This window comes from Ovis canadensis, chromosome 18 (genome assembly GCF_042477335.2).
Source record: "Ovis canadensis isolate MfBH-ARS-UI-01 breed Bighorn chromosome 18, ARS-UI_OviCan_v2, whole genome shotgun sequence".
Lineage (NCBI taxonomy): Eukaryota > Metazoa > Chordata > Mammalia > Artiodactyla > Bovidae > Ovis > Ovis canadensis.
In genome coordinates, this window is record NC_091262.1 from 36,221,078 (window position 1) to 36,240,904 (window position 19,827).

At 44.0% G+C, this 19,827-nt stretch overlaps 2 protein-coding genes across 5 annotated transcripts in view; one reads left to right on the forward strand and one right to left on the reverse strand.

Moving 5' to 3' along the window:
* Positions 1 to 17,717, reverse strand: part of BTBD1 (BTB domain containing 1) — a 90,249-nt gene extending 72,532 nt beyond the window's left edge. The window contains exons 1-2 of the mRNA XM_069558947.1: positions 16,793 to 17,717; positions 12,849 to 12,937 (exon numbers count right to left, since the gene is read on the reverse strand). The gene's annotated coding sequence lies outside the window, so the exon portion shown is untranslated. The remainder of the gene's footprint in view (positions 1 to 12,848; positions 12,938 to 16,792) is intronic.
* TM6SF1 (transmembrane 6 superfamily member 1) overlaps positions 16,947 to 19,827 on the forward strand; it is a 30,652-nt gene continuing 27,771 nt past the window's right edge. For 3 of the 4 annotated variants that reach the window (XM_069558959.1, XM_069558961.1, XM_069558960.1), the window contains exon 1: positions 16,947 to 17,928. In XM_069558959.1, coding sequence (XP_069415060.1) covers positions 17,837 to 17,928 — 92 coding nt within the window. In that variant the 5' untranslated portion in view covers positions 16,947 to 17,836. The remainder of the gene's footprint in view (positions 17,929 to 19,827) is intronic. The other variant, XM_069558962.1, reaches the window with a different exon arrangement.

Here is a 19,827-nt window from a genome sequence, read left to right on the forward strand (position 1 = left end):
TTAAGCTGGTCCCTAGGAGGCAGGGAATCAGCAGAAGTGGGGGACAGAGCGTGAGCCAAGGCTCCAGGCCCTGGGTGCCTGCTCCATTGTCCCACTGGACTTCACTGACAAAGTGAAAGTGTGAAAGTGTTAGTCCCTCAGTAACGTCTGGCTCTTTGCAACCCTATGGACTGTAGTTTGCCAGGCTCCTCTGTCCATGGGATTCTCTAGGCAAGAATACTGGAGTGGGTTGCCATTTCTTTCTCCAGGGGAATCTTCCCAACCCAGGAATCAAACCCTCATCTCCTGCATCGCAGGCAGATTCTTTACTGTCTAACCCACCTTACAAAACAATCATTCAAATATTAGATTCTTAAGAATTTTAAGATGGGGACTATAGAGCATTAACCCCAAATGTGAGGCCTGTCAGAGCACAGGGCTCTGTGTGCCTACACTGGTCCTGTGTCCACAAAGCTGTCCCTCTCTGTTTTCAGCCACAGTTTTATAAATATGCCTGGGGCCCCTGGGGTTCTTGGAGACCCTTTCAGGGGGTCTGTGAGGTCAAAACTATTTTCATAATAACAATGAAGACAATATATGCATCTTTCATTCTCTTAGGTGTGTACAGTGACATTTTTCCCAAGGCTGCCTGACAGTGTGATATTGTAACAGGTTTAATTCAGAAGCAGAAAATTCAGCTGTCTTCTAATAAGCCAGATATTAAAGAGATTTTTTTTTAATGTAAAACAATACTATTCTTCTAACTATTTTCTGTTGTGGAAAATATGGTTATTTTCTAATAAAAATATGTTATTTGTCATCATTTTAAATTTTTAATATTTATCTCTCTCTATTTTTTAAATTATAATTTTTAGGTAAATAAAGATAAATTTTTAACACAAGAAATGTTGATAAATAAACCCACATAGACAAAAGCTCTTGGGGTCCTCAGTGCTTTTTTTTATGAATAAATTTTAAAAGTTGAGGTAAAATTCATACGACATAAAATTAAATATTTATGGACTTCCCCGATGGTCCAGTGGCTAAGATTCTGTGCTTCCAATGTAGGGCACTCTGGTTCAAACCCTGGTCAGGGAACTAGATCCTACATACTGGAACTAAGAATCTGTGCACCCAGCTAAGACTGGGTGCAGCCAAATAAATAGATAAATATTTTTGAAGTTATTAGAAAATAAAAGGTAAAATATTAATATATTTGTAAAATATTAAATATTTTAAATAAAAATATTAGCAATATTTAAATTAAAACTTGAAAATGTTAAGCTAAAATATGAAAATGTTTTAAAATTAAAATATGAAAAAATTTAGTAAAATATTGTATTATTTTTTAATTAAAAATCTTTAGATTTTTAATTTAAAATATTTTTTAAAAGATAACATTAAAACAGTGTCTGATGTGGAGTACATGATCAATAAATGTTGGCAGCTATTCAAAGGACTGAACCAATTTCAGTGCTCACTGGCAGTCTCTATTTTTCTAAAGTCTACATCACATAGATTTAATAATTTGACTTTGCTTTTGATCATTGAATAGCTGGTGCCTCATTTTTCAAATTTACTTTTCTGTAACTACTGTGGAAGCTGAATAGTTTTCACATTTTTGTCACAGCTGTGACTTTTCCCTTTTTCAATCTATTTTAAATCTCATTGTACTGATGCAATCATGTATAAAATAAATAACTAAAATTAGTCTAGTTTACACCACATTATCAAGGCTGTTGTCATGCTCATAAAAATAATATTAGGGCTCCAAGGGCATTGAAGAGCTGGAATTATCCATCCCACATATTTTGAATCTTTGAAATGAGCCACAGAGACCAAGCAGAGTTGCTGTGATTCCGCCGCAGTGATATAAATATGACCTTCCACGAAAAGGCGTGTCATGGCCAGCAGTGAAATTCAAAGCCACAGGCTGGGTTTCAGAGTCCACATCATTAGGACATGTTGCCCCTCTGGTTACAGCAAAGTAAATATAGACTAGGGTGATTATGTGAACACATTGCATTTAACTTTGCCTGTCTCTATTGATTTCCCACTTCATTTCAACAGCAACTGGATCAACCTGGTGATAAGCAGGTCTTTCCATCTGCCTCAGATACTTATTTCCTTTCTTTCCGAGACTGTTTTCCACCTTCTATCTTCAGTTCATTCCCTTACCATCTTGCTGCGCTGTCTCTTGCTTTTCTTCCAGGTGACTTCAAACTCTCCTTTCTTCCCACTGGCATCTTTTCCTGGTACTCACAAATATTCCAGAAGATGTTATGGAAAAACCTGAACAAACTTTTTGACCAACCCAATATGTAACTATTTCCCCTAACAGGAAAACGTTCCTCAGCCCTGCGTCAGCCTCAAAGTATCCCCTTTTGCATCTTCTTTCCTATCACAGCATTCACTCTGCATCTTCATCTCCTGCCAGTCCTCAAGCAATGAGAGGATGGCTCTGGCTACCACTCCACTGAGCACCTCGAAGGCTGCTCAGGGTCTCCTAACTGCCAAAGCTGGCAATTCATTTTCATTGGGTGTGATGGTTGACTACTTCCTCTTTGACTGTTTGATTACATTTACTCTCCTTGCCTGGGTTCATAAGTTTTTATAATTTTTCATGACTGTAATTTTTTTTTGGGGGGGGCCACGTGGCACGTGGAATCTTAGTTCCCCAAGCAGAGATTGAACACAAGCCCCTACATTGGACAGCACAGAGCCTTAACCACTGGACCACCTGGGAAGTCCCATGTCTCTTACTTTTCGTTTTCCGTTTCCTACACAACAAGCTCCTCCCACCCTTACCGTTGGTTTACTCAGGCTTCCATCCTTGGTGCCCTTGTTTTTTCCCCTTCTACCACATTTTTCTGTGTGATCTCTTCTATTCCCATGATTTCAGCTAATGCTGCTAAGTCATGTCAGTCATGTCCGACTCTCTGCGACCCCACAGACGGCAGCCCACCAGGCTCCCGTCCCTGGCTGGTGATTCCCAAATCTGTATCTTCATCTCTGATCATTCTTATAAGCATAATACTTGCTTTTACTTTTTAACTTTTATTTATGTATTTATTTTATTTTGGCTGCTCTGGGTTTTCTTTGTGGTGCATGGGCTCTTTAGTTGTGGCATGTGGACTTAGTTGACCCAAAATATGTGGGATCTTAATTCCCCAGCCAGGGATTGAACTTGTGTCCCCAGAGTTGGAAGGCAGATTCTTAACCACTGGACCACCAGGGAAGTCCCATGATACTTGCTTTATTAATAGATATCCAAACACCTATAAGCAATCTTCCTGGAGCTCCACAAACACATCAAGCTGAGCTGACATCTTTCCTGGAAGCTCCTTCAGCTCCTTATGAGGTAAACTGCTGCTATCTTAAAAAAAAACCTAGCTGAGATCCTGGCACTCAGATGGAAAGAATGTCTTGCTCTCTGATTTCAGCTTCTGGTTTCAACAGATCACAAAGAGTATGCAACACAATTGTATTCAGTCTTCACTAGTTTATAAAAGTTGATTTTATTTGGGCAGCCACAAGCACAAGGAAGGAAGCTCTGTCTTCAGAGTTCTGAGAAAAACCACAGTCTGGGAACTTCCCTGGTGGTCCAGAGGCTAAGACTCTGAGCTTCCAATGCAGGGGACCAGGGTTCATTTCTTGGTCAGAGAACTAGATCCCAACTAAAGTTCACATGTTGCAGTGACGACCTGGTGCAGCCAAATAAAGAAATATAAAAATGAAAGATCACAATAGTTTTCCATAAATTTCAGTGTATCTTTGTCCCTTTGGTTCCCTTTCCTTCTCCCCAGAAAGCTGCCACTACTAAGTTCTTCTCTGTATCGTGCCTCTCACATCCAATTAATGACCAAGATCTGTATATTCTATTCTTAAGTAGCGTCTCCTTTCTACCCTCACTGAAGCTGCCCTGGTAGAAGAGGCCTTCATTCTTCTTGCTTGGATTACTGCTCCTCTCAACCTTTTGCCTCCTGTTTCATTCCCTTTCACCTCAGTCAGCCCACCTACTAGAATAATCTATAATGGTCAACCTAAAAGTGCCCCTCTCTATTTTAAAAATTTCACTAGTTCCTCTACCCTAGTGTTGGCTGGCAGTTCCCAGACTGTGCTATAGTATTTCCATTTCCATTTCACTCTGGTGGCTCAGAAGGTTAAAGAATCTGCCTGCAATCCAGGAGACCCAGATTTGACCCCTGGGTCAGGAAGATCCCCTGGAGAAAGGAATGGCTACTCACTCCAGTATTCTTGCCTAGAAAATCCTATGAACAGAGGAGCCTGGCAGGGTACAGTCCATGGAGTCACAGAGTTGGACACGACTGAGCAACTAACACTTCATTCCACATGTTGTAGATAACTTCTTTCTGAAACGCCCTCTCTGGGTTAGTCCTTCAAGGGTTACTTCTTCTGAGAAGCGCTGGCTGAATTAATCATTCTCTCCCCCGGGACTTCCCTGGTGGTACAGTGGCTAAGATTTCACCCTTTGAATGTAAGGGGGCACAGGTTCCATCTCTGGTCAGGGAACTAGCTCCCACATGCTGCAACTAAGAATTCAAAAGCCACAACTAAAGATCCTGCATACTTCAGCTAAGACTCAGTGCAGCCAAATAAATACGTATTTTAAAAAATCATTCCCTCCCCAGGTACCTTTAATCTGTATGATTATTGTCTTTCTCAAGTACACCTGTCATTTTTGTTTTTATAGATCTGAGTCCTCTGCAGATTGTGAACGGGTTGGTCACTTTTTCACATTTTCCTTTTTTATAACCACAGTGCCTAGTTGAGCGTGTGGCACATTCTGCACACTCAATAAATAAACGTGTAGTGAATGAATGTTTTAAATGTGATTGTTTAGATATGGATTCAGTGAGCACTCCAGCACCCAGAGGCTGGTTATAAAGTATATCGTGTACTGAGTCCCCATCCTGCGTCTCCTTCCACTTCTCCTTTATGCTTCCTGCCTTTATGCCATTTCCCTTCTGCACCAGACATCTAGCAGGTGGGGAACCATTGAGTGAGGAGTGAGTGTGGCAGTTGGGACAGACAGTCAGTTTTACCATAAACAAAATTCTTACTGTCTGAATATTTATTAGTCAGGACCCCACAGTTTGGGACTTGCCTGGTGGTCCAGGGGTTAAGATACCATGCTGCCACCACACCAGTTTGATTGGGGAACTAAGATCCTGCATGCCTCATGACAGGGCCAAAAGATCTCTCTTGGTAAATGTCACACTGCACTTCAAAATATGTAGGTTATTTTCAAATATCTTGTGATACTGATTTCTAATATAATTCCACCATGATAAGAGAACAGACTATGTATGATTTCAATATCTTTAGACCATGAAATTTTTGCACCTTGTTTATTGGTTCATAGAGCTTTTTAGGTCTACTACATATCCTTCTATCTTTCTATTCATTCTATTAATTTTGGGGAGTTTTATATTGAAACTCCAGCTAAAAATCTTAATTTATCTACTTAAAAAGTAATTGTAATATATAGTGGAACTATGTGTGAGCTTCCCAGGTGTCACTTGTGGTAAAGAACCCACTTGCCAATGCAGGAGATGTTAAGAGAAGCAGGTTCTCTCTCTGGGTCAGGAAGATCCCTTGGAGGAAGGCATGTCAACCCACTCCAGTATTCTTGTCTGGAGAATCCCATGGAAAAAGGAGCCTGGCAGTAGTCCATGGGGTTGCAAAGAGTCAGACACAACTGAGGCAACTTAGCACGGTAGAACTATAGGTATCTTTGTTCTGTATTATCCAAGTTTCCTATAAATGTTATCATACTTTCATATTTTAAAAAGAAAAAAATGAAAAAAAAAGTTGAAAAAAAGATCCCATAATTGGAGTTTATGTAAAGTAGCAGAAGTCAACAACCCTCCAATGTGTTCACTAACAAACCAGTCAGTTACGAAATCAGTCCCCACTGGATCAGCCACAGTTCACCTCTGCAATTGAGTAAATGACATTTTTGGATTAGTCAGTTGGCCTCTTCAGGATTGTGGAATTGCAGGATTTCAACTTGAGGTTAGTTAACCTGATGTTGGAGAATGGCTTATTCAGAAATGAAAATTTGATTATAAAACCAGTTCACAAATGAAGAAGATAAGCAATAGGGATTAAAATGTGATAAGTGCTTCAAAGACAGTGGTTTGTACATCAAAGGATTAAGAAAAACTGACTGTTTGAATACTTATGCAAAGACACCCGCCTTGGATCTTGCTGCGAAACTCAAAAATGATACGAATGTTGTGTATTATGCCATCATCCTTATTTTATTTACTTATTTATTTTTATCCAAGTTATACATCTATTGGAGAAGGCAATGGCACCCCACTCCAGTACTCTTGCCTGGAAAATCCCATGGATGGAGGAGCCTGGTAGGCTGCAGTCCATGGGATCACTAAGAGTGGGACATGACTGAGCGACTTCACTTTCACTTTTCACTTTCATGCATTGGAGAAGGAAATGGCAACCCACTCCAGTGTTCTTGCCTGGAGAATCCCAGGGACGGGGAAGCCTGGTGGGCTGCCATCTATGGGGTCACACAGAGTCGGACACGACTGAAGTGATTTAGCAGCAGCAGCAGCATACATCTATTTAATAAAAGTAGATTTCTATGGCTGAAAGGAAAACTAGAATCCTTTGTTCTACTTTTCCCCATCCCTGAATTCTGCCCCGGAAAGAAGTGTCTCGTAATGCCTGCTTTGGCCCCATATTTCTAAATAACATGTTTACATTGGATTTCTTGATTTTTTTTCAGGATGTTATCTATTAACTACTATAGAAGATGAGGCCATTTGCTTAGTTTTCTATTTCCTCTCACTATTTAGCCTCAGGGTTTCTGGAATTTTTCATATCTTGATACCTTCAAACATACTAGGTAACCTAGCAATTACATCTTTTTTCTAGAGACAGTTCTCCTGCGGTTGCCTCTCTCTTGCCCTAATCTGGATTTCTTGTTCTCCAGACTGGCTCCTGAAAAGCTGTCCCCTTATTCTCCTGGGGGATCTTTCAGTGGTGTTCACGGATTGGAGGTCCTGTTTCCCAAATCCCACATCACCTTCTACATTGTATACTGCCTTGTTTTGGTGGAGCATGTCCTCCAGTAGCTTCCTGAGAAAAGGCTCAAGGGAGGTAGATTTTTTGAGACTGTGCATTTCTGAAAATGCCCTTTTATTTTCACCTCTAACTTAGAGCTTCATTTTTTTGCGTTAAAGTCCTGAAAACCTGGACTAGATAATCTGAAATCTCTACCGCTTCAAATAACTAAATGCTGGGTACAAGGTAATGGGATCACTTAAATACATAGCCTAGACTGCAATAAAGTTAAGTGAAATTCCCAGAGGCTAAAGCCAAAGACTGGTGCCTGGAGTTTGTGAGCAACGCAGTGCCCACAGCTCTAGGGAGGCTGTTGTTTCGATAAGTTGGAAACTTGGTTTTTATGTCTACATTAGGTTAGGAGACCTGGCTTTGAGTTCGCTGGATGCAGAACATTGAAACTGACATTTGCAGAGGTTTGGGACCTTGCAAGGAGACACACACTGGTGATGAAAGGGCAAACTAGCACACACACACACACACAAAAAATTGTCCCACTGCACAAGGAGCTAAAAACAAAGATCATATGTCATGTTCTGAGCTCAGAGTAGGGGAGGAACTCTCCCTTGTAAAACTGTAGCCTGAAATCTGAATCAGGCTGAATCTGAATCTGAAAACTAGCCTGAAGTCATTGTCTGAAATCTGAATTTCTGCTACCAACATATTCTGGGGGAAATTATTAACTCTCCCCACCTGTTTCTTCTTAGGATCAACTGCATCTTTTCCTGATGTGTGATATAGGCTTGAAGATTATATCTGTCTCCAGCCATGGATTAGGACCGTGGTTCTCAGAGGGTAGACTGGAGACACCTTTTGAGAACTTCTTGATTAAGCTGAGCTAACTGACTCTTGGGAAGGATTCTTTGCTTTTAAAGCTCATCAGGTGAGTGAAGAAACTTGCAGGAAGCTGGCCTGGACTGAACAAATGTAAAGCTCCAACAACGTGCACAACTTGCCTGCTATTCCATGTTTAGACACTGTCACCTGGAGAAACTCTTATCATGTGCACAGGAGAGAATTATAGGATGTTCACTACAACATTGTTTATAGAAGTGAAAAGTTAAAACCAACTCTGAGATCTATTAGTAGAGGAATGAAAAATAAATCGTAGTATGGTCATATGGTAGAATGCTCTAGCAGTGAAAATGAATGAATAAGTGTATAGAAATAAGTGGATTTCAAAAAGTCCATGTTAAGTGAAAAAATATATGAGGATATTATAATTTATGTATATTTTATGAAATAACTACATATTGTTTCTTGTTGTTGTTGTCTAGTTGCTAAGTCATGTCCAACTCTTTTTGCAACCCTGTGGACTATAGTCTTCCAGGCTCCTCCATCCATGTGGGTTTCCAGGCAAGAATATTAGAGTGGTTGCCATTTCCTTTTCCAGGGTATCTTCCCAGACCAGGGGCTTGTCTCCTGCATTGGCAGGCAAATTCTTTACCGCTAAGTGACAAGGGAAGTCCCATATTTTGTTTATATGTATATAAATGTATATAAATGTGGGCTGGGTATGCCCTCAATTTCAAGGTAGTGATTGCTTCTAGAGATGAAGGGAGAGGAATGGGACTGAGGAGGGGATTTCAATTTCAATTTTCTTTGAAAAATAGAATTTGAGGTACACATGTCTCTTTCAATTCTGGTTTCCTTGGTGTGTATGCCCAGCAGTGGGATTGCTGGGTCATAAGGCAGTTCTATTTCCAGTTTTTTTAAGGAATCTCCACACTGTTCTCCATACTGGCTGTACTAGTTTGCATTCCCACCAACAGTGTAAGAGGGTTCCCTTTTCTCCACACCCTTTCCAGCATTTATTGCTTGTAGACTTTTGGATCGCAGCCATTCTTACTGGTGTGAGATGGTACCTCATTGTGGTTTTGATTTGCATTTCTCTGATAATGAGAGATGTTGAGCATCTTTTCATGTGTTTGTTAGCCATCTGTATGTCCTCTTTGGAGAAATGTCTATTTAGTTCTTTGGCCCATTTTTTGATTGGGTCATTTATTTTTCTGGAATTGAGCTGTAGGAGTTTCTTGTATATTTTTGAGATTAGTTGTTTGTCAGTTGCTTCATTTGCTATTATTTTCTCCCATTCTGAAGGCTGTCTTTTCACCTTGCTTATAGTTTCCTTTGTTGTGCAGAATCTTTTAAGTTTAATTAGGTCCCATTTGTTTATTTTTGCTTTTATTTCCACTATTCTGGGAGGTGGGTCATAGAGGATCCTGCTGTGATTTATGTCGGAGAGTGTTTTGCCTATGTTCTCCTCTAGGAGTTTTATAGTTTCTTGTCTTACATTTAGATCTTTAATCCATTTTGAGTTTATTTTTTTGTATGGTGTTAGAAAGTGTTTTAGTTTCATTCTTTTACAAGTGGTTGACCAGTTTTCCCAGCACCACTTGTTAAAGAGATTGTCTTTAATCCATTGTATAGTCTTGCCTCTTTTGCCAAAGATAAGTGTCCATTGGTGTGTGGATTTATCTCTGGGCTTTCTATTTTGTTCCATTGATCTATATTTCTGTCTTTGTGCCAATACCATACTGTCTTGATGACTGGGCTTTGTAGTAGAGCCTGAAGTCAGGCAGGTTGATTCCTCCAGTTCCATTCTTCTTTCTCAAGATTGCTTTGGCTATTCAAGGTTTTTCATTGGAGCACTGTTTATAATAGCCAGGACATGGAAGCAACCTAGATGTCCATCAGCAGATGAATGGATAAGAAAGCTGTGGTACATATACACAATGGAGTATTACTCAGCCATTAAAAATAATACATTTGAATCAGTTCTAATGAGGTGGATGAAACTGGAGCCGATTATACATAGTGAAGTAAGCCAGAAAGAAAAACACCAATACAGTACACTAACGCATATATATGGAATTTAGAAAGCTGGTAACGATAACCTTGTATGTGAGACAGCAAAAGAGACACAGATGTATAGAACAGTCTTTTGGACTCTGTGGGAGAAGGAGAGGGTGGGATGATTTGGGAGAATGGCACTGAAACATGTATAATATCATATATGAAACGAATTGCCAGTCCAGGTTTGAAGCATGATACTGGATGCTTGGGCCTGGTGCCCTGGGACAACCCAGAGGGATGGTATGGAGAGGGAGGAGGGAGGGGGTTCAGGATGGGGAACAAGTGTATACCTGAATCAACATGAATCAACAGATTCATGTTGATGTATGACAAAACCAATACAATATTGTAAAGTAATTAACCTCCAATTAAATAAATTTATATTAAAAAAAGAAAAAAAGAATTTGAAACACTTTCTTCTCTGTCAATACCCCTTAATTTTTGCAGTTATGATCCTTATAGGGTATGTGTTTATAATACTTACATTTTGTTTTGTAACTCTGTTTTCCACATTTTGCCTACGGTTGTCTTGAAAATAGAAAAAAAGGTTTTTTTTTCACCATGCAATTTGGCATGAGGAATCTTAGGTCCCTAACCAGGGATTGAACTCATACCCTCTACAATGGAAGCACACAGTTGTAGTCACTGAATCACCAGAAAAGTACCTATGTTAACTATTTTTATGTTAATTCTTTAGTCAGAGGATGGCAAGGTATCTTGAGAGGAAAAGTAAATGTCAAGGAAGTCCCTCAATCTTCTTTCCAGTTAGCTCTTTCTGACCTACACCCTGACATGTGAGGTCTTCTGTTATACCTGGGAAGCAGTCTGAACAAGGCAGCAATCTTGGGTTTGACTGTCCCATGCTCATCCTTCTCATGAAAAAATGTCAAACTACCCTCATGTGTTTGCCTGTCAAACCATAATGCTCTGTCCTTACTAATCCATTTAGAATGCTTCCTCTCTTGTCAGTCAATATAATTTCAAACTTTCCATTAACTCATTTGTATGAAAATGTTATTACATGGAATTAATACTCACAGAACCTTGCCTGAAGGATAGTAATGAATACCGTTTGATCAGAGCTGGCAGATTGATTTCAGTTGGCAGGAGAGAAGAAGCCTGTTGGTGATGTCCAGTCTCCACAGGAGAGAGTTTCAGTGATCACTGGTGATATCTGCTCTGGGCTTAAACTGGAAGGGACAGTGTGCTTGCCAGGAAGGTATTTCCACTCCTGCCCCCACATACTGTAAAATGTATCACTGAACCAAGCCAAGCCTTCTGAGAGTTGCTTATCTGCAAGGAATGATTTTTGGCTCCTTCGCAGTGAGTGCCTCTTGGCAGTATGCCAGCCACCTGCACTGAAGATATACTGAGAGACAACTGTGTGGAATTAGATTCTATATTTATTGTAGGAATGCTGCTGAGGGCCTACTATATAACACACTTTCCTTTAAGAGGAGCCATGAGAGAATTCTTTGGAACAAGTGATCTGTTTTTACCTTATGGACACTGTGAATGTTATAAGGTTTTCTTGTTTGCTTTGGTTGCTAGGAAACTCAGGGCAATGGTACAGTCTCTAGCAGGAGACTTTTGGACAAACATTTTACATACTAACTTCACCTCTCCCTTCAGTTAGTACTTATTGCACCTGCTCTGTGCCTGTTAGGGCCCCAAAATATCCACGGAGGGACTTCTCTGGTGGTACAGTGGCTAAGACTCCACACTCCCCATGCAGAGGTCAGGGGGTTTAATCCCTGGTTGGGGAACTAGATCCCACATGCAACTAAGAGTGTCCATGCTGCAGCTAATACCCATGCAGTCAAATAAATAATAAATTTAAAAATTTAAAAATATATCAATGTTAATCACTGTAACATATTAAAGAAATCATGAGAGCACTCACTTAAGGCTGAAGACAAACCCAAGGTTTAAGGTGACTTAAGGGCTTGTTGTTGCCGTTGCTGTTTAGTCACTAAGCCATGTCCAACTCTTTGTGACCCCATGGACTGTAGCCTGCCAGGCTCCTCTGTTCATGGGATTTCTGAGGCAAGAATACTGGAGTGGGTTGCCATTTACTCTTCAGGATATCTTCCTAATTCAGGGATCAAACCCATGTCTCCTGCGTTGGCAGGTGGATTCTTTAACACTGAGCCACCTGGGAAGCCCATCCCAACTCAGTGTTGAGGATCATTTTAATGTTTGTTTGAGTGGACTCTCGAGTCATTTTATTCTGTCTCTATATAACCCACAGAGCAATCTGTTTGATTGCCCCTTGCACGTTCATCTAGAGTGTTCAGGCTTTCCAAAGATCACAATCATAACTTTTATCAGAAGGGTAAAAAAATGAAAAAAAGAAGGATAAAAAATGGAAGAAAAGGGAAGAGGAAGAATGAGAGGGACAAATTAGAGGTATGCTATTAATAGATAAAACTACTATATAAAATAGATAAGCAACAAGGATATACTATATAGCACAGGGAATTATACCCAGCATCTTGTAATAACCTATAATGGCATATAATCTGCAAAAAGTATTGAATCCCTATGCTGTACACCTGAAAGTAACACAATGTTGTATTTAAATCAAATATACATCAATAAGAAAAGAAAAGGAAGAAAGGAAGAAAAAAGTGGAAAACTGAACAAGGGAAGAGGCGCTGGGATTGGGAGCTAAAGCATGGACACAGGGCTGACTCTTTGCTCCCTCAGTCCCTGGCCAGCAGCCTTCTCCCTAGTTTCTCCTCACGTGACCAGGTTCTCTAATGCGCTGCTCTCACTTTCCTCCATGGCAGAAGCAGGCACTCTCAGGGGCTCTTCATTGTCATTACTGATTAGTCAATTATTTTGAATCAACACACACAAAACTGTCTTTCTCATCAGGGAATGGACAGAGGACAGACCTTAGTGTGTCTATTTTTGCTTGCAGAAAGCTTGGAGTCCAATTTCACAGCAACAATATCAACCTTCATGGCTTGCAAGATGGATGGTCCTAAAAAAAAAAAACCAAACAAACTGAATATCAAAAACTAAACAACTTTATTCTTTGAATGTCTTTTAAGTCATATCCAACCGTTTTTCAAGAGAAGGGCTACTTCGTGGTGGTCCAGTGGTTAAGATTCCACCTTCCTATGCAGAGAGTGTGGGCCCCATCCTTGGTCTGGGAACCAAGATCCCACGTGCCACAAGGTGCAGCCAAAAATTCAGAAATGAAGAAATAAACAAGTTGTTAAAAAAGACATCTGCATGAAAACAATATTTATTTGTATGATACCTGCTTAATTTTTAAATGTTTAATTTTTAAATTTTTATTTATTTACTTTTGACTGCACTGGGTCTTTGTAGCTGCTCTCCGGCTTTGTCTAACTGTGGCAAGCAGATGCTACTCTTCATTCTTCCCTCTCGTTGCCAACACTTTGGTTCAGATCTTCAGCATCTCTTGCTAGAATAAGCCTCTTAAGTGGACTTCCTGCCTCCTACTTCTCCTCTTTCTAAGCCTTGTTCCACATCAGCTGCCAGGCAGAGTTTTAAAGATGTTACTCTGGGAGATTTCCAGGATGTCCAGTGGTTAGGACTCTGCACTTTCACTATCTCAGCCCCAGGTTAAAAAAAAGTAAGAGTTACTCTGATGAAGTCAGCCTCTCCTCCTACTCAAATCTTTTTCTTTTTTTAAATATTTATTTATTTGGTGGTGCTGGGTCTTTAAATTTTTTTTCCTTTATTTTTAATTGGAGGATAATTGCTTTACAATATTGCATTGGTTTCTGCCATATCTCTGTGCTGGGTCTGAGCTGCACATTTTTGAGATGTTTAGTTGCAGCATTCAGGACCCAGTCATAAATCTTACATACTCCCTGCCCTTAAGGTTTTCTAAGACTGAGCCTCTGATCAGCTCTCCATCTTCACTTCCTACCAGCCCCATCTCATGCACGAGTACTTCCCACCAGAGCAAACAGCTTGAAGCTCATCGAGTGACATGGTCTCTCATACATTTCTGCCTTTAACGTGTGTTATTTCCCTTTCCTGGAAAACCCCATTATTCCTCGTCAGATTGGCCAGCTTCTACTTGTTTAGCAAGGCTGGTCTAAAGCCTCACCTCCTCCCTGAAGCTCTTCTTAACTCCTTTAGAGAGACTGGTGCTGCCTACAGCAATTTGTACATGAATCTTTTGCATGCTACTTGTTTACATGTGCTTTTCTCACACTAGACTTTGGTCTTCTTGGGCAAGATGTATTTATAATTCATCTTTGTGTGACCATTTCTTACAATAATGCTGGAAACATGGTAGACTCTCTGAAGATGCTTGAATAAGTTTATTAGGGATTTAATGTTCATATCTATTCTTAAAGAAACAGAGAGCATAATTGAAGTCAGCTTGATCTGACAAGAGGAACAAGTCTAGAGCTATGAAGTCCAATACAGAAACACTGGCCACATGTGGCTATTAAACACTTGAGATATGACTAGCCTGAAATGAGATATATTCTAAGTATAAAATACATACATAATTTCAAAGACTTAGTATTAAAAAAAAGAATGTAGTGGTGCTCCAGTGGCTAAGAATGCCCCTGCCAATGCAGGGGGCACAAGTTTGATTCAATCTCTGGTCTGAGAAGATCCGCCATGTGGCAGGGCAACTAAATCTGTGCACCACAACTACAGATCCCAAGCTCCAGAGCCGGTGCTCTGCAACAAGAGAAGCCACTGCAATGAGAAGCCCGTGTACTGTAACTAGAGAAAGCCCACAGGCAGCCAGACAAAGATCCAACGCAGCCAAAAATAAATAAATAAATAAAATTTTAAGTTCTTGTTTTAAAAAAAAGGAATGTAAAATTTCCCATTGATATTTTTTACATTGATGACCTTTTAAACAATAATCTTTTGGACATATCATGTTAGATAAAATATATTATTAGAACTAATTTCACCTCTGTCTTTTACTTTTCTAATGTGGCTACGAGAAAATTTAAAACTACACATAAGGTTCACGTTTGTGGCTTGTGTTATAGTTCTGTCAGAAAATGATGTTCCAGAATGTTCATTCTGTGAACAAATATCTCTTGAGCACCGGCTCTAGACAGCTATTAGTCCAAGTGATGGGAACAGAATAGTAAAGAAAGTAGATAACGTTCCTGACCACAGGGTGCTTACATCATAATGGAGAGAGGGACACAGAACAGGAAGCAGATGTGTAAACAAGATGGTTTTGGATGGCATAAATAAAGTCCTATGAAGAAAGCAAAGAGGGTGGGAGGGCGGGCTTTCAGAGCAGGTGAGGACAGAGGAGGGAGATGAGGCAGGAGGCTGGAACCTGGATGATGGTAGAGACCTGCAATGCTACAGCAATGGCATGGATAGGGAGGCGCAAACAGACTTGAGAGATATTTGGAAAGTAACATTAGGAGGACCGCGGTAAGTATGGATATTTGGGATTGGCCAGAGCAGATGTGGATTCCCAGGATTCTGGATGACCAGGTGAATGGTGGCACCACTGGATGAGATAAGGCTGGAGTGGACTTGAGGCAGATGGCTATGTTGAGCATGAGGTGCCTGTGGAAGGCCAGAGGGCAGTGCTGAGGGGAGACGTCAGTGCTAGGAACGATCATTTGGGGTCTACTAGCACAGAGACAGTCATTCAAACCCAGCACGATGGGAAACGAAAGAGAGAAGGTGGCGAATGAAGACGACACACAGGTCCAGGTTTTACTGACCAGGGTTCTTCACTTTGCCTATTCAATAGAAATTGACTAGAGGCCAGACACTCCAGTATTCTTGCCTGGAGAATTCCATGGACAGAGGAGCCTGACATGCTATATAGTCCACGGGGTTGCAAAGAGTCAGACATGACTGAGCGACTAACAACATGCCAACAAGAGACCAAACATTCATTGGGACCTGTCTGCAGCTAGAAAGAGCGAAAACAAACAACAGGTTCCCCTTCTTGATCCCTGAGGTGGGGGCTGAGCTTTTTTTCTTCTATGGGTGAGGGTAGCAGTATGTCCATGGCTTGGGCCAGAGGGGTGGCTTGAGCATTTTGCCCACCTCTTAGGTGGTATATGTGAAAGGGGCATGCACAGTATCCTATTTTGCTCCTGACACCGTTTTTGTTCCAGGCTCTTCAAAAGTGGCAGTTGGGCTTTTCAGTCTTTGTATCTTTTGGGTCCAGAATTTGCTCCATCTGCTCATGGTCACAGTTATTTTTAGTCCCATACAGTTTCCCTGTATTTTGTTGCTGGAGGAGAGGTGTGTCCAGGTGCAAGCACTGTAGTAGCAGAAGGTCTCAGGTCGTAGCCTGTCACCGAAGGAGCACTTTCTAAACTGACTCATACATGAACATGTGTCTAGACTGTGGGGGGAGGACCCAGGGTAGCTAAAGGGGTTCACGGTATAAGAGAGAAGGCAAGACTGATTCCGCAAGATTTGGGTGGTGATGGAGGGGCTGGGCTGGCCTGGGAGACTGGCTGGGAGGAGAGAAGGGGTCTCGGAGGAGATATTTGGTGTCAGGGAGGAGGAAGGAGGTAAGCAGCTGGTAAAGGAGTCATTGTGGAAGACAGTGATGTCCAGGTAAGGCCATCGCTTGGGGAAGCTCTGGATATGTTACAGTTTGGGCCAAGGCTTTATCACGATGACCTCAGAGTTTGAGAAGTCCTCCAAGAAGCTGTGGATGGAGGGGATAGGGAGAGCTGGCTTTTGAAAAGTTGAGTGGCCCAGGCTCTAAGTCTCTTTGCTACTCTCTTCTCTCCTCTCTAAAATGAGCCTCTTCCACACGGTGCAGTTGTTATAAGGTCACTAAGTACAGGTGCTTCCCTTGGTTGCCTGAGCTGTTCTCTGTATGAACCACACTTACCTTCCATTTCCCAGTAGCAGAGGAATCCAGGCTCTGTCCCAGGGGGTGCTTTCTGAGGCCGCCCGCTAACACAGTCAAGCAGCCAGGGCAGACTAGGCACAAGGTGTTGGGCCCACTATGGTGGGCGACTGTGGGGAAGCCAGTTGTGCACGCTGGCTGGTGGTAAGCTGGCTTCCAGGAACGCGACCTAGAATGGAAATAAGTAGGCCTTCTAGTCTCTTCAATCATCGTATTCCTCCGAGTCTCAGTTCCAATTAAAAGATGGGAATTGCAGGTGATAGCAGTGGACTGAAGAGTACTGGGCAAGCACTTCGTGTCCATTAACTCCGTGAATCCCACAGTCACATTGACGCGGGTGACCTCCGTTTGGCAGAGAAGGGGAAAGACAGGTTAAGTTTCTCAATCAAGGTCAACAGCTGGCGAGTGCATAGCCGGGGTTTAAACCCGGATTCAAACTCGGGATTCAAACGGGACTCGCTGCTGGCTGCCGATGGAGAGGTTCCAAGGTTTCGGTATCATTTATCCCTTCCTATCCCAGCCCGAGGGTTCCCCACGTGGACGATCTCGCGGGCTCTTCCCGCTCCGACACCCCCGGGTGTGGCTCCACCCTATGCTGGCCCACAGCTCGGCCCAGAACCTCTATGGGTCGTCGATGACAAGCTCCCGGCGGCGCCCCGAGCCCGCCTCCCGGGCTGCCACCTTCCCTCAGAGCGCGCGCCTCGGGGGACACCTGTCCCCGGGCAGGGGGCTTTGGCCACTCCTCGGCGCCGCCCCACGCTCGCGGTGGAGCCCCAGCGCTGCTGGGCGGGAGGACGGCAGGGCGCCTCCCGGGACTGCGCCGCGGCCCTGCGCACCGGGCGGCTGCGGGCGGGCGCGCAGAGGGGGCGCTGCTGAGGGCGCGGCACGGGGGGCTCGCGGGCGGGGCGGGCGCGGCGCGGCGCGGGGCGCCTGGAAGGGCACCCGCGAGGGGCGCGGGCGCAGCCGGAAGCTGGGGCGGGGCGCCCGCGCGGGATGCGGTGAAGGGCGAGCGGCGCGGCAGCGGCGATGAGTGCCTCGGCGGCCACGGGGGTCTTCGTGCTGTCCCTCTCGGCCATCCCCGTCACCTACGTCTTCAACCACCTGGCTGCCCAACACGAGTGAGTGGGCGCGCGCAAGCGGCGGGGGTCGGCACGGCGGGCGCCCCAGCAACTTTTCGGAGGGGGCTGAACCGCCAGGCAGGGCAGAGGCTCGCCGGCCGCCAGGGCTCTCCGCGGCCGACCGGAGGAGGGGAGGCCCTCGGAGTCCCGCGGGCTGGGATCCTCGCTCGGGCTGGCATCTTTGACATTCGGGCTTAGTTCTGGGGCGGAGTGCTGGGTGTCGTTCCAAGTATTGCGGTGCTGGTATCTCAGCCAGGTGTCCAGGGTTACAGGGGTCATTAAGGCAATGCCTCTGCCCTTGAAGTGCCCAGGGACAGGGGTGGGGCGGTCCACACACCAACAGCTAGGAGCCCGGCCGCGCCTCGTTCCTTTTGCATTTCACAGGAACGTTTCCATGTATGGACACACACATACTTCTCATTTCGTATTAATTTTAGAAACTGTTGTGAATGACTAGCAGAAATAGCACGGAATGAACAGGCAAAGGCCTGGGTTCTAGGCCTGGCTTTGGCACTAGGCCTGGCCTCAGTTTTCCGGTCTGTCAAATGGCCTGTATTTGCATCCTATTGTCAGGATGCCATAAAGGCGCCCATGGAGTATAGGATGGGGAGCCGGGCAAGCGGCAGGGCAGTTCCATGCTAGAGAAATGGGTGGGGCTGAAGGAGGCCGCAGATGGACTTGGTTCAAAGCCCTGGCTCTCCTGTGAGGGCTCTCTGGCCGAGTAGGCGGCAGCGGCCGGCCTGCTCCAGCGGCGGGAAAAGCGCCAGGCCTCTGAGCCTGCCGGTGTTCCTGCTGTCAGCCGAGAGGAGGAAGTAACCTGCACTGTTTCCCACAGCAGTTGGTGCTAAGGAAATTACATCAGTGTGTATGTTGCACCCCCTCTCCAGACCTTCAAGCTGTGAAGTGTCTGCCCACGGGGCGGTGACTTCCTCCTCACTCGTTCCGGGGGCTGAGGGCCTTATCCAGACTCCACCCATCTACGGGGGTGCTCTCTGGGCATGGGGAATGACTGCCTTTGGTCTGACCCAGTCTTGGGGCACAACTCCTGAAAGAAGCATCTCTGGACAGGGAATGTCACAGATCTGTGAATACAGTGCATGGGGGACTCTGCCCTCCTGAAATGGCATTATGGGCAGCTCAACAAAAGTTTATTGAGGACACACTGTATGCTTGGCACAGTTCCACGTGCTGGGGAAATAGCTATCAAGAAACCACAAGAGATCTGGGAAGTTGTTGTTGAGACAGGAATCAACACATAAAATGGGGCAATTTGAGAGAGTGATTGGGGGGACTGGGGATCAGAGAAGTCTTTTTGGAGGAGGTGACATGAGCTGCAGGAGATGGCTCCAGGAAGATCTAGGGACAGAGCCTTCCAGATAGGGGACCAGGGAACAATGTAGGGAGAGGGACGTGGCCTGGGGAGGGGATCTTTGGGAGGGAGGGTCACGCAGCTTATGGAAGGATCATGTGGCATGGAGAGGATCTGAGGGTGACTCTGAGATTTTGATCTCGGCTCCTGGCAAGGGGGTGATTGCGTTTACTGAGCACATACTGAACTATGTGCTGCTGTGTGTTGAGCACATTGCTGGGCCCTGTGGGGGTTCTGAAAAACTGGTTCCAGCCATTCTTCCTGTCCTCCTGCAGATTAAAATCCCAGTAGCCTTTGACTCCGCCCTCTTCTTCCTCCACTCCTTCCGTCCCACCCTCCCACTCTCCTTCCCCATCAGTCCTGAGGCTGGGCTAGCATCTGTTTCCTCCTTCCTGTTCCCCCCACCCCACCAGAGGTACTGGCCCTCTCTCTCGCAAAGCCTCCCAGGGAGTTTCCCTTTGCGCTGCCCTGTGCATGTCTGCCTCAGCCCTCCGGCCCAGCCCAGTCAGCTGTTTTGGTGCTTTAGCCGC